This window comes from Phytophthora infestans, genomic scaffold, assembly GCF_000142945.1.
Source record: "Phytophthora infestans T30-4 supercont1.17 genomic scaffold, whole genome shotgun sequence".
Lineage (NCBI taxonomy): Eukaryota > Oomycota > Peronosporomycetes > Peronosporales > Peronosporaceae > Phytophthora > Phytophthora infestans.
Window position 1 is genome coordinate 1809383 of NW_003303742.1, and position 12475 is coordinate 1821857.

Here is a 12475-nt window from a genome sequence, read left to right on the forward strand (position 1 = left end):
GTTTTCCGTACGTGTCTTCGCAGAAAACAAATCTCATTGCGGCTGTAGCTATAAGTGCGATTGTAATCGATATTTTCGTGGTTGATGCGACTCGGCTAAGCGGATATTCTGGAACGATCAGCAAAGTAAAAATGTTTTACTCGTATAACCATCGGTAATGCTGGGTGTTTATACTTTGAATTTTCTTTTTCAACGCCACAACATAAGCGCGAACCCTTTCGTGATCGAAAATCTTGACGACTATGCCAAATATGTGTAAAACGCGGCAAAGCCGCGTTTTGAGGTTCTCCGTTCGAAACAGACTGTTATAAAACATGATAGATTGTTTATAGAACGTGGCATTTTGCAGAGGAGTCGAGCCACAGCAGCCGCGTCGCTGATTCGTCAGAATAAAGGTGCTCTACCGATTGGCGGAGCTCGGTCAATCAGAGTGGCTCAAAATTGCAAGTTCCTAATGTTGGTTTCCCATCCTACGCCTTTCTGCATCATTGATATCCGATGTGTGATTTGTATGAGCTCCGCGAACCGAGTGTTAATATTGATCTCAGTATTCATCGTTTTGATCGAGACGTCGAGCAGACTCCTCTCCGAGCCAGTGATAATTAGCTGTAGCTGGGACTCATCCCATCACAGAAATATATTCAACAAAATCACATGCAAATAAGATGCCGGATTAGGCTGCAAACAAAACGTGTTTGCACTTCAAAAAAATGTTATTGTAAGAGATACAATAACCGTTAATTTTCAAATTTGACGCCTTGAGCCCATGCCGCAAAAACGCGCGCTCGCAGAAGATCAACCTGCAAGAAAGCAGTGTCCCCGGCGGGGCCAAGCCCTCAGCGATGACGCTACCAAATTGACGTCGGCGCTGGTCTTTAACGGTGTGTGGAGAGAGTTAAAGGCAGCTAGGTGAGCGTCCAAGCTTCCAAGTGACCTCGACGATCGATATCGGTATGTCCTCCCCGGTTGTCCTAGTAGCGGAAGAGGTGGCGTTGATTACCTGCTTGGGGACAAAGAAGTATTGTGGTACTTCGTACAACATTGTAAGTAATTTCTGCTCACCAGCGCTTACAACAATGCTGTCGACTCAAATGCATATAACTACCGCTATTGTAGGTAACCCTGGAGTCGTACAAAATGTCGGCGGACACCAACACGTAGATGATCATGCTTATCCCACTGCTCAAGTGACTGCAGCCAATGCCGACCACGACGAATGGTGCAGAAATGGATCTGGCGTAGCGGCTGTAGCTGACGACGCGCAGGACTTAGTCGCACGCTTGGAACGCAACAACATTGGTGGTGCATCCCTCACCCGTGGTATGGGTATGACTAGTAGCTTTGCAGAGTACGCTGTGTTGATGTGTGTACTCAATATATGTTTCTATGTAGCTCCAAGAGACCACGATGGTACCGTGGTAAGGCCACAACAAGCGGCCAGAAGGAGCACCAAACTAGAGGTGGTTTTCGTGCGCACCAGAGGTTGCGCAGCAACGAAGAGCAAGTAGCTATACCAGATGGTGGCGTTGGTGAGAATGACGATGGCGGTGGTGCTGAAGGTGTACTGGCCGAAGCTTTTCGTGATCTCGACAAAGCCGTTTCTACTATGCAGTCCTCTGTTGCTGAACTAACTGCTCCTGGAGCTGGTGGTGGCCACCACCGAGCTGCAGATCACGACGATTGTGGCGTGGTAACGTGTGGTGTGGATGGGGATGCAAGCTGCGGTAAAGGCAATGGTGTCGTCGCAATCACAGAAGATAGTGGTGGGCGTGGGCAGATTGCCAACCCACAAAGATGACAGCCTGACAGCGCTGAAACCGTGGGCGTTTTGAGTAGCCAATACAGTGTATAGGGCAGTGGGGGTGGTAGACGGCGACGAGCCATAGCGCGTCTTGTCTGCCTAAGCCGTGCAGTTGATGAATTAAGTCGGCAGGATCTCGGCCGCACCAATCCAATTATCGTAACTCGGGAAGCTGCCACCAGCACCTCAAGAACCAGCATTTCCTGCAGTCGCACCCTAGGTACACAAGCGATTGAACAGCTTTATTTCAAGGAATTGGTGGCGCTTTCACTGTCGAAAGAGCAGGGGATGACAAATAAGGTATACAGATGTGTAGGAACGGCCTACATCGTTTATCGAGTATGTTGCCGTATCAAGAAACCAAAAAATGGAGCTATTCTCCAAATGATGTGGCTTGTTAGCCAGTTTCAAATCACGGTGGATGCAGTCACTGTGGCGCCTGTGCAACGGGGTATCGAGAGCCATCAAGCTCTAGTGCGTGTACCTTATCAGCTGACATGGCAAGATCTGACCGACAATGGGACTGAAGAGGAGTTGAATTTGGAAGCATCACTTGATGAGCTTGAAGTTTTGTCGGCCGAAGCAAAATACGAGACGTACGATCTCGGCATGGTTTTGCCAGTAAGTCTTGCAGAGGTGGAAGCAGTCAAGAATATGCGTTTCGAGCCCGACACGGATATGGAAGCCCCGGCTGATCTGTATGAGCACTCAGATGATAGTACTACCGACACACGATTATTGCCAGCTTATAATCATATATTTGCCCATTTCGCTAGCTCGAGCTTATTTGCCTACATTCCCGTCTACGTTTGGAAACAAGTAGTGTCCTGGAGTCAAACAGCTACGCAGCTGTCAAGGAGATTCTCACCCATCACTATGGACGAGCTCATGGTCGTTTTGGGCATCATGCTCTAGACTCTGTGGATTGAACACAATAAGGTGACGGCCGTGGCGTGACCAGCAAGCAGTGCTGGCTTCATCCAATGCAAGGTCACGGCATACTTCGACGTTGCGGCCTCCGATAAACTTAATCAAATTCAGCAAGGGTTAAATACGGGCGCCTGGATCTCTATCCATGGGCGACCCCGGTTGAGCGCGAAATCTAAACCACTGCCGAATTAACTTGAACCGACGTAAACTCATCACGCTGTCAAACTTGTAGATGCTCCGCCAAAACTCGCGTCTTCAGTCTGAGCTCCCCTATAGTTAGACTATACACCTTTGTCCGTGAACGTCATGTGGTGGAAAGTATCACGTTCGAATGTATGTAGTTTGTTGCTCGACCACATGGATTGCTTTAAATTACAATCTGGATTGCAGCGATAACGATATTGCCGATCGTTTGCAGAGTGGGGTGAGCCACGAAGAGATGCAACAGCTCCGTGAGGAGTTCGAGGATGCCCAACAAGTACGCAAACATGTACTTGAAGTGATGCGACCATTCTTATTTTCTCGACGGATTATCCGCCTGGATAGCTACTACACAAGCGCCCATCTGCTCCTGGATTTAGAGCTGAAGGGATTGTTCGGGCGAGGAACCGTGAGGGGCAGAAGCAAGCATTATCCTAAGCACACCGTTCTGCAGAAAGAGGAGTGCTCTCGGAGTGATTATCAGCAGTCAGTGGCTGTCGAACATAACATGCTGGCGGCGTCATGGTGCGACGGCAACATTGTCACTGTGGTCACCAATGCTGATCCATCTGCCACCACTATGGTAACACGACCAATTGGATCTTCAAGTTGTGCATTTCCTGCCCCCACCTGTATTTTGAAATACAATCAACACATGCACGGTGTTGAACGTTTGGCCCAGATACGTGCTAGGTTCTCAATCGCCGATGGTCATTCCTACAAACGTTGGCACAAAAAAATGACCTTAGCACTCGTGGATATCGCACGTTCCAAGGCGTACTTGACTCGGCGGATGACAATCGATACGTCAAGAGATCGGGCCCCCACAGAACGTTTGTTACGGATTAAGTATCAGAGCTCATTTCGGGTCGATGGTGAGAGGTGCCCAGTGACAAACGAATGCCGTTTGGCAGCGGTGTCGACACCGAAACAGCAGCCCCCCCTATGCTACCCCTCCAAGCACAGGCTTTACGATGGTCCCGACACTGACTCAGTCGGCGCGGTGTGAGGTGATGTCGTCAAAGCAAATGTACAAGAAAAAGAGCAGGAGGAAGCGTAAGTGCGTTGTCTGTCGCTATGAAGGAAGATACGCGACTGAGATATCCGACTACTGTCTAGCTCACACCGCGTGGCTTTGCCGAGCTGTGCACGGTGATGCTGAAACTTCATTCACCTGCTCACAGAGCACTTGGACCTGCTAGAACAGGTTTCACCGCTTGTATCTTCAATGTGGCCTTTTCAACGAAAAGGGCTATCTGCGTAGGTCTTCAACGTTGGACAAGCTCAAGGTACAATGCAAATGCGTTACCAAACTAGCCGGATACGTTCTAGTGAGTCAACGCAACCCAGATAAGCACTGTTTACCCGGGCAACAAAGTGAAACCAGACAGCAACCTCAGCAGAGCCCACTGATCCAACAGACTACAGTCGCACGACAATTTTTCGAGCAACGTGAATATATTTTGATTAAAATACGGCCGCCGTTGTCTCTGTTCTATGTACTCTGTATTTCTAGAGTCGCACATCAAACTTTCGAGTAAACATGATTTTTTCTTTAACAAACTATAACCGCCGTTGTCTCTGTTCTAGACACTCTGTATTAGCTCTGATCACCAGGGCAACAAAGTGAAAGCAGATAACAAGCTCAGCAGAGCCCACCGAGCCGTCAGAGTAGAGTCACACGGCAAAAATTTGCGTAAACGTGAAATATCTTAACTAAACTATTGCCGCCGTTGTCTCTGTTCTAGATACTCTGTATTATGCCAATTGCTTTGGCATTTCGCTTCCCAATGGTATCGTCGTGGCGTGGGCCTTGAAGTTGTTCTCGCTGTCCGTGACCAGGCTGTCGTCGAACATGGTGCCGCTCATGATCTGTCACAGCTACAAGCCGATAACACCCACGTTCTTGGCCACGATGTACATGGCGTCATCGGCGCCGAAGGCCGGGTTGTCGATGAGCGGGTGCACCCACTCGCACTTGCACTCCAATCCGTCCGCCAGCCTGAGCTTCCACTCGCTCTTGTACTCGAGATTCTCGATCATGGCGCCCCCCCCCTCGTTATCGGGCTTCTCATCGACCGGGTCCGAGATCTTGGGGTGTCGCCGTAGTCCGCGGGGCTCTTGGCCTGCCGCCTAGGGCGTGATTGGCGTCCACCCTGTCCTTGGCCTCGAGCTAGTTGAGGTGCTTGGCCTGCTGCTCCAGTAGGAAGGGCCGGACCTTGCTTGACCAGCGCTCATTCATTGACGCTCTTGCTGTCGGTCTTGAACCCGTGCGTGCTGACCGTCCTGAGCACGAGCGAGTGCAGGCGCTGGGTGCTGCCGCAGATGATCAGCTCGAACGTGACCACCTACGGCGGCTCGCCGCCGATGTGCGAGGGAAGATCCACTCAGTACGAAGCGGCAACTCAGAGAACAGGATGGTGATTTATATAGTAGCGACGGTGACCCGGTTCAACATCTTTGCGGGCCAAGGCTCGACAGCGTCTGCGGTGAAGGCCACAGGCGCCAGCCGACCAGGGATGAAGGTGGCATCCGGACCGGACGGATCCACGGCAAGCACGCCTGGTAGGGAAGATTTGGGATGGGCGGAGACCAAGGCAGATCCAGTGGATCCGCCACCGGTGGAAGGCCCCTCTCCATCGTCACTGCCCGATCCATCATCACTGTCGACCGGGATTGCGGATCCCACAGTTCCGACTGCCAAGGTGGCTCCCAAGGCCGGATCCAGCGCTCCAACATCGAAACAGGTACCTTTTGCGGCCGTGCGAACGAAATCTAGATCTAAGTCCGGATCTGCATCCAAGTCCTCGGTTCCGTCCTCGAAGTCTGGATCTGGGTCCACATCCGGAGCCACTATCAAACCTGCGGCTGCGGCGTCAAATCTGGATCTGGCTCCAAGCTTGGACCTGCTGCTGCGGCGTCAAAGTCGGATCCGTCTCCAAAACTGGATCCGCTGCTGCGACGTCGGAATCCGAATCTGGCTCCAAAACTGGATCTACTATCGCGACGTCATCCCAGGTGGCTTCGTCGACTGGATCTTCGGCAATTGCTTCTTCTATGACGGGACCAGCATCATTCACGGCCATTTCGGTTCGGCTCAGTCGGGATTCACTGCTGGACCATCCGTGACGGTGTCTACCGTCCCCCGACCAGCCTCCACTGGATCGCGACCGGTGGGATCTGGATCCGGTAAGGCGAAGGCCAAGCGTACCATTCCCACCGGCAGTGGTCTCGGCAGCTCGAGAGACAACGCGGAAGAAGGATACGATTGGTCCAGCGGCTCGGGGCCTCCTATCCGTTCGTCTTCGAAGCGTACCCTCAATGAGGCCCATTACTCGTTCAGTGCTGACGATAATGATGACGATGATGATGAAGATCCTGAGGATTCCGAGGAGGCCCGAATCGCCGACGGTGATTCGGAGGAAGACATGCGGCGGGCTTTGTCGCAATCCAGATCTGAAGCTCGACGGCGATCTCACTCGACGCCGACTAAACAAGTCGCTGGCGTGCTCGGATCTGCAGTTTGGTGTACGCGTGGTCCACGCCCGCGGGTGGCAGCTTTACATACGCGTTGCCCACGTTCACGAAAATCGGCTTCACGAACGAGCTGCCATGGGCCACCGTCTTCTCGTTGTAGGCCAGGTACGACAGGAAAATGTCCTTGCCCTTGTTGTCCAGTGCCTTGTTGAACTTCCCCGACAGTGTGAAAAAAGGCACGTCCTCGCTCGTCTTCGACCACTTGTCTGCCTTGTCCCCGTGATATTTGCCTCAATGACTGTCTCAGCCTCAACGCACTATAATCTCCAGTCACCGGACAGTCATGTACATGTAGATCGGGATTGGAGAAGATTTCCAGCTACCCCGTCCATACGTGGTTTTCGCGAGCCTCCACTTGGAGCAAAATCTTCTTCGGCAAGAATCGCGATGACGAGGACAACAGCGAAACATAGGAACCATCAAACGTACACCCGGCATCATATACAGCTGCTCTGGTACGGTCAGCTTTGCTAATTCGTCAAGCAGAAAATGGTTTAGAAAAACTATTGATGCACGCTGAAATGGTAAACGCGACGAAAGTGGCATATCAAGAACGTCTCTTTGACTCAAATAGACTTTGTGGAGTAGTAGCAGCCTTAGTGCATGCGCTTGAAAACAACGAACATCCGTCTTTCCAGCTTGTTGACGAAAGTCCGCGGCTGAAACGCTGCTGAAGATATCGCGGATAGCTCCTTTTGCTTGGTTTGGTTCCAGAAGACGAAGATGCTGCTTGGGAGAGATTGTTGGCGTCGACGTGGAGAAAACCACTGCGGAAATCTTGATAGATCACGTTCATACGTGCGCTTCAGAGCAGCCGGCTCTCAAGCGCTTGGACAGAATGTTTACTTCTCATGGCCCGCGCTACCCCCTTCTACTCTACTCGCTTGTGTTGGGATTCATACTCGAGTGCAAGCGTTACAATTCGTCTGTCTTATGCAGCGGTGAAGTTGGCCCGCATAGCAAAACATACTGAGAGAGAAGACATGCATGTAACCAAGGAGTACGATAGTTGATACCAGCACGATTGGTGGCTCTGGGGCTGAGGCATCGACCAAATTTTCATGATAGGTTTTAGGATCTGCTAGCCTTGTTTACAACACGTTTGTCCCCTGTGTTTCATGCGGCTACCTCCGAACCGCAAATATGACACTATGCTGGCCGAAAACGATACTCGCTCTCGCGATATTTACAACTCGGTTTCGCCAGTCGGCACAAAATGATCTATCAGAAGCCGTAATCCCAAGTTCTGACTGACTAAAACAATAGCACGCACATTGCAATTCCTTTTCGACCAACTCACATAAGTTAACTTCTGTCAGTAGACTGTACTGGTGCAGCAAAAAAAAATATTTGGTTAAAAAATTGCAAAATATGGTATTTGATACAATACTACGGTATTTTACGCCGTCGGCACCGCGGAAGTCCAGTGTCTTACCATCATCCAGATCTATGACAAAATGTGATTCGTCCATGTTGTGCTGCTGATCAGGGTCAAGCCGTCCGTCATCAAATTCGCATTTCAGCATGCCAAGGCGTGACGCTATAGGCTGTTCAATCTGTGTCATGTTTTGTTCACTAACCTGCTTCTTCCCTTTCAGCTTTCAGTACACGATATTGAGCCAATCGGTGAAATCCTGGATACGTCGAGGCGTGATCAGTGTACTGAAGTTCTTTCCACTAAAGCAGTACGCGGAGCTGTATACAGCGCGCTTGCTGTCTTTGATCATGGTCATTGCCATGTCCATCAAGAGCCGGGAAGAAAGCATTATATCCTCTCGACGCAACCGCTCAAACTCTGCAAGTAAGAACGGATAGAGCCAGGCCCAGTGTCCATCGATCCTGCGCCCACGACCGACCAGAGCCTTGTGCATAAACTGGTATCATCCGCCTCTCGTCGTCCTCGCATACTTGCGCTGCTGGTCGTCGTCCAGTGCAGCTTGAAGGGCCGCGCGCTTCGCCCACCAGTCTCGCGCCTTGTTAAGGTTGACGCGGCGGTCGGTGGCCCGGAAGAGGAACGGGAGCTGGTCGACCGTACGACCGTAGAGACCCTTCTCCCCATCCTCGACAGCGTTGTCCTCCATCCAAGCTACGCAGCGAGCCCGAACCGCTACCCCGACAACATGCTGCAGTGATCGTGTCTCTGTGTCATTCATCCTAATTCGGAAAGTGAGCACTCTGATAAGTTGGGGCTGTCGATGTCCGACGACAATTTGCCGGGGATTAGTTGGCGCCGTGGGCTGGGGACGATTAATACTGGTGCATGACTATATATGGTAATTGTACAATAGTTTCTTAAATAAGTACGATTTATGACTAATTTTTAAGCACGATAAATTAGAGTGAACGGTGTATATAGCCTAATTTTATCGGGGCTCCCGAGCTCTGTAAGATGGGCAAAAATAAACCTAACCCTTCTTGCGATTTTTAAGTGATGTAAACCTAACCTACCTAAAGATCGATTCGAAATTTACTGAATAATATGCGTTTCAGTTGCTACTTGAGGTTGCATGGCCGTTTTGTATTCCGTGTGTACTAACTACATGTACAGCTGATAGCTTAGATTACACGTGTCTATTTATTGAAAATTCGTATTTTGTCTTTCCTTTTAGTCGAAATGTGCGGCCAGCCAGAGGTGACGGTTCAATAACACGACGAGCCCTCGACAATTCCAGATCTGGATCTCAATGTGCGTCTCTAGCTGTCAAGATCGTCAATCTGCGGCTCAGAGCGTCCAAGCAGAGACTGTTCGCAATGGATCCGTAAGCGAGCATCGATCTTTTGAGTCAAAGGATCAAAGGCTTTGCCCATCGTCACTTCCTGATTTGCCTTGTACAAGGAACCAGCTTATAAGTTAAGCACCAGTCGAGTGTACGAGGTGCTAGCAGCATGAAGTCTTCCCGAAATTATGGGAGCGAAAATGAAGAGACCGACTTCATTCGCCGGGTGGCCGCTCCGGACCGGCCCAACGCCAGGCGTCGACAGAAAAAGCGTCTGGCAATAGCAGGAGCAGCGATGCTGTTGGTCGGCGCGACGGCGAGCGTGGGTTTTGCCACGCTGCAGTCAACGCAGTCGAGCACGATGGCGATGCAGCAAATGGCAGCGAATTTGGTGGTTCCGGACTTTGTGGAGGCCATGGGCGACCCGTATTTCCCCAGTTTCGACGAACTGGACGGAGATGGAGACGGCGTTGTGGCCTACGCAGAGAATATGAAGGATCTACACGAGGTTTGGGACAAGGACCGAGTGGATATCGCAAACTCCGACCTTCCCGACATCGTCAAGCAGGACTTGAATAACGAGCTGGACGACAAGGTCGCGAGCGACTCGGCTTGCGTCAAGAAGGCCATGGTTCCGGTAGGTTATTTAGTGCTTTAGAGCTATTAGTTTTGGGATATTTGGTCTCATTTGTTGGTGTGGTTATAGACGAAGAAGAGGACGTTGACGTTTGACCGCAAGACGATAAACTCACTGTACTACATGCTGGAGGTCTACTGCTTCGAGACTCCGATTGAGATCCCTCAGAAGTATATGAACATGTTTCCGGATACGAAGGCTCCGGTCCCTCCTGCTCCTATGGTTCCTGAAGTTCCAGCCCCACCAACTGCTACGGAGGCGGCAACGAGCGCACCTATTGAGGTCTCAACTCCTGGAGGTGGACAGCAAACGGTCACGTTGGTTGGTCCTGCTGTGGACGGCCAGCAGAAGGTGGAAATTGAGACTGGAGGTGGCGTCGTGACTACGACTGTCCAGGTTGAGCAAACAGCGACGGGCGGGGAGAAGCTGGAAATCCCGTCACCTGGTGGTCAGACGACCACCGTTGTTGTTCCTGAAGACAATATTCCAACCAGAGAGAACAGCGAACAGCAAACTGTTAGTGTAGAGACCCCGCAAGGACTGGCGACTGTAACTATCGATGGCCCGATGATCGACGGCAAGCAGGAAGTGACGATCACGACCACGGACGGCTCGACGACGACAGCCATCGCGGACGTGACGCCAACGTCGAATGGTAAGAACGAGCTGGAGATCCCCGGCCCGGACGGCACCACGACGACCGTGACGGTTCCTTCGACGTCGACAGGAAGCGGCTATGGCGGCTACCCGACTGAACACCAAACGGGCACGGAGGGGCTACCATCTGTCGAGATTGACACGGCCGCCGGATTTTGGACGGTGCTGTTCAATGGCCCGGTGACACCGGAACGCACGCAGAGTATCACGATTCTGAAGCATGACGGCAGCTCGCCGGAGAAGCGTACTGCTGATGCGCTGGAGTACACCGACGGATCATTGTGGGTGGAAGTCCCGCTGGGACCTGGTGAGAGCCCCCGACGGATTCCGATTCCAGTCCGTGAGAGTGAATACGGCACGGCCACGACGACGACGACGACGACGACGACGGTCAGCGTGATGACTCCTACGGGTCCCGCTACAGTGACAACGGACGGCCCGGTGATCGACGGCAAGCAGGAAGTGACGATCACGACCACGGACGGCTCGACGACGACGGCCATCGCGGACGTGCATGGAAGCCCATCAACGTGTCCGTGGCGACGACCGGCGAGGCTGTGTCCGTACTCGTGTCCACCACGCTCATGATCAGCTGCTCCATCTTAGCATTGTTCGTAGCTACCGATTCAAGCCTAGCCACAAGCACGTTGTGCTTTACGTCGACATAGAATACCACTTCGTTGCTTTTCATCAACACTAACTTTTCGTTGCGCTTGGTGAGAGAGCATCCCTTCGCTATCAGCTGTCCGTATGAAATCAGGATCTGCGCGAGTCTCCGGGCGTAGTAGACCTCACTGAGCTCCACCTCAGCCGCGACTCTGTCGACAATAGCTCTCAAAATCACCGATCCTTTCTTGGCTACGTATCGTTCGACCATCCGGTAACATGCAGGTGTCCTCATCAGAGCACTGCACTACGTTAGCCAGTAGCGCAGGATCATTGACAAGATGTCGGCTGGCACCGCTGCCTAGAATCCAGCTCGTAGCGTCCACGGACTTGAAGTCGTTACCGGCGGCAAGTGCGAACTTTACTGGCTGGTCATTGTTGCTTCCAGCGGAACGATCTGGGCAGTTCTTCTTCAGGTGTCCAATCTTCTTGTACTTGTTGCATCGCCGCGTTTCCTCTTAGGACTCAACCACTGCGTTCACGACTTCCTTACCAAGATGCTTTGGCGCTCGATCTTCATCGGTCATCTTCTGCGCTCAAACGACCAGTTCGTTCGCTTGTTGGAGAGGATCCGGCCGCGTGATGTCACACTTGGCCATCAAGGCGTGCCTCAAGTCCGGATCCGCGAACTTGACGATGTTCTCCAGCACTAGCGTTGGTGACGCGTTCGTTGCCATCATGAGAGCATTCAAGTACAAGAAGTGCTCATTTCACGATCGCGACGGGTCCTTCTTCGCGCCAAAGAGCTTCATTCCTTGTTGAGTCGAGAGCGCCCGCTTGAACGACAAGTGCATCTGATCCATCACAAACCAGAGCGTCGGCTGCGTGGCCCACCAGCGCATGATGTGCTGCTGGAAGAAGAGCTCAGCTTTACCACGTAGATGCTGGCCGAACTTGTTCACCTTGTAGCGCTCCGCCATCTCGATCTGCTCAATGAACAGCAGCGCCCACTGCTCAAAGCCGCTCCCAAGTCCCTTGTAGACCTCGCTGCCGTCGAAGTTTCGCATATAGAGCTTCGCATCCTTGGCAGGCGGCACTCTCTCGTTAAGATGCAGCGGCGAAGGTCGATGTACTTAGTACTGCGCAGCTGGTTGTTGCTGCGGTGGCGCCTGTTGAGCTGCTTCTTGGGCCTGGAACGGTGTGCCTCCTGCTTGTTGCCCAGGACCAAGACCACCATACACCCCAGGTGTCTGCGCACCCATGCCAAAGTTCGACGCGCCGAGCCCATGCAGCTGCATGCGCTGCATGCCCAAGCTGCCTCCGTGCTGCAGTGCCTGACGGTACACGCTCTGGCCCAGCCCAGCCCCCGCACCGGGTGGCGTGACAGCC

General features: G+C 52.2%; 1 protein-coding gene across 1 annotated transcript; it reads left to right on the plus strand.

Annotated features, from left to right (window-relative positions):
- Positions 1 to 9355: 9355 nt before the first annotated feature.
- Positions 9356 to 9918, plus strand: PITG_10131 (uncharacterized protein; the record flags this gene model as incomplete). Its single annotated transcript, XM_002902612.1, has 3 exons — positions 9356 to 9508; positions 9560 to 9827; positions 9893 to 9918. The coding sequence occupies 3 exons, from the start codon at positions 9356 to 9358 to the stop codon at positions 9916 to 9918; spliced, it is 447 nt and encodes a 148-aa protein (XP_002902658.1).
- Between the last annotated feature and the right edge of the window lie 2557 nt (positions 9919 to 12475).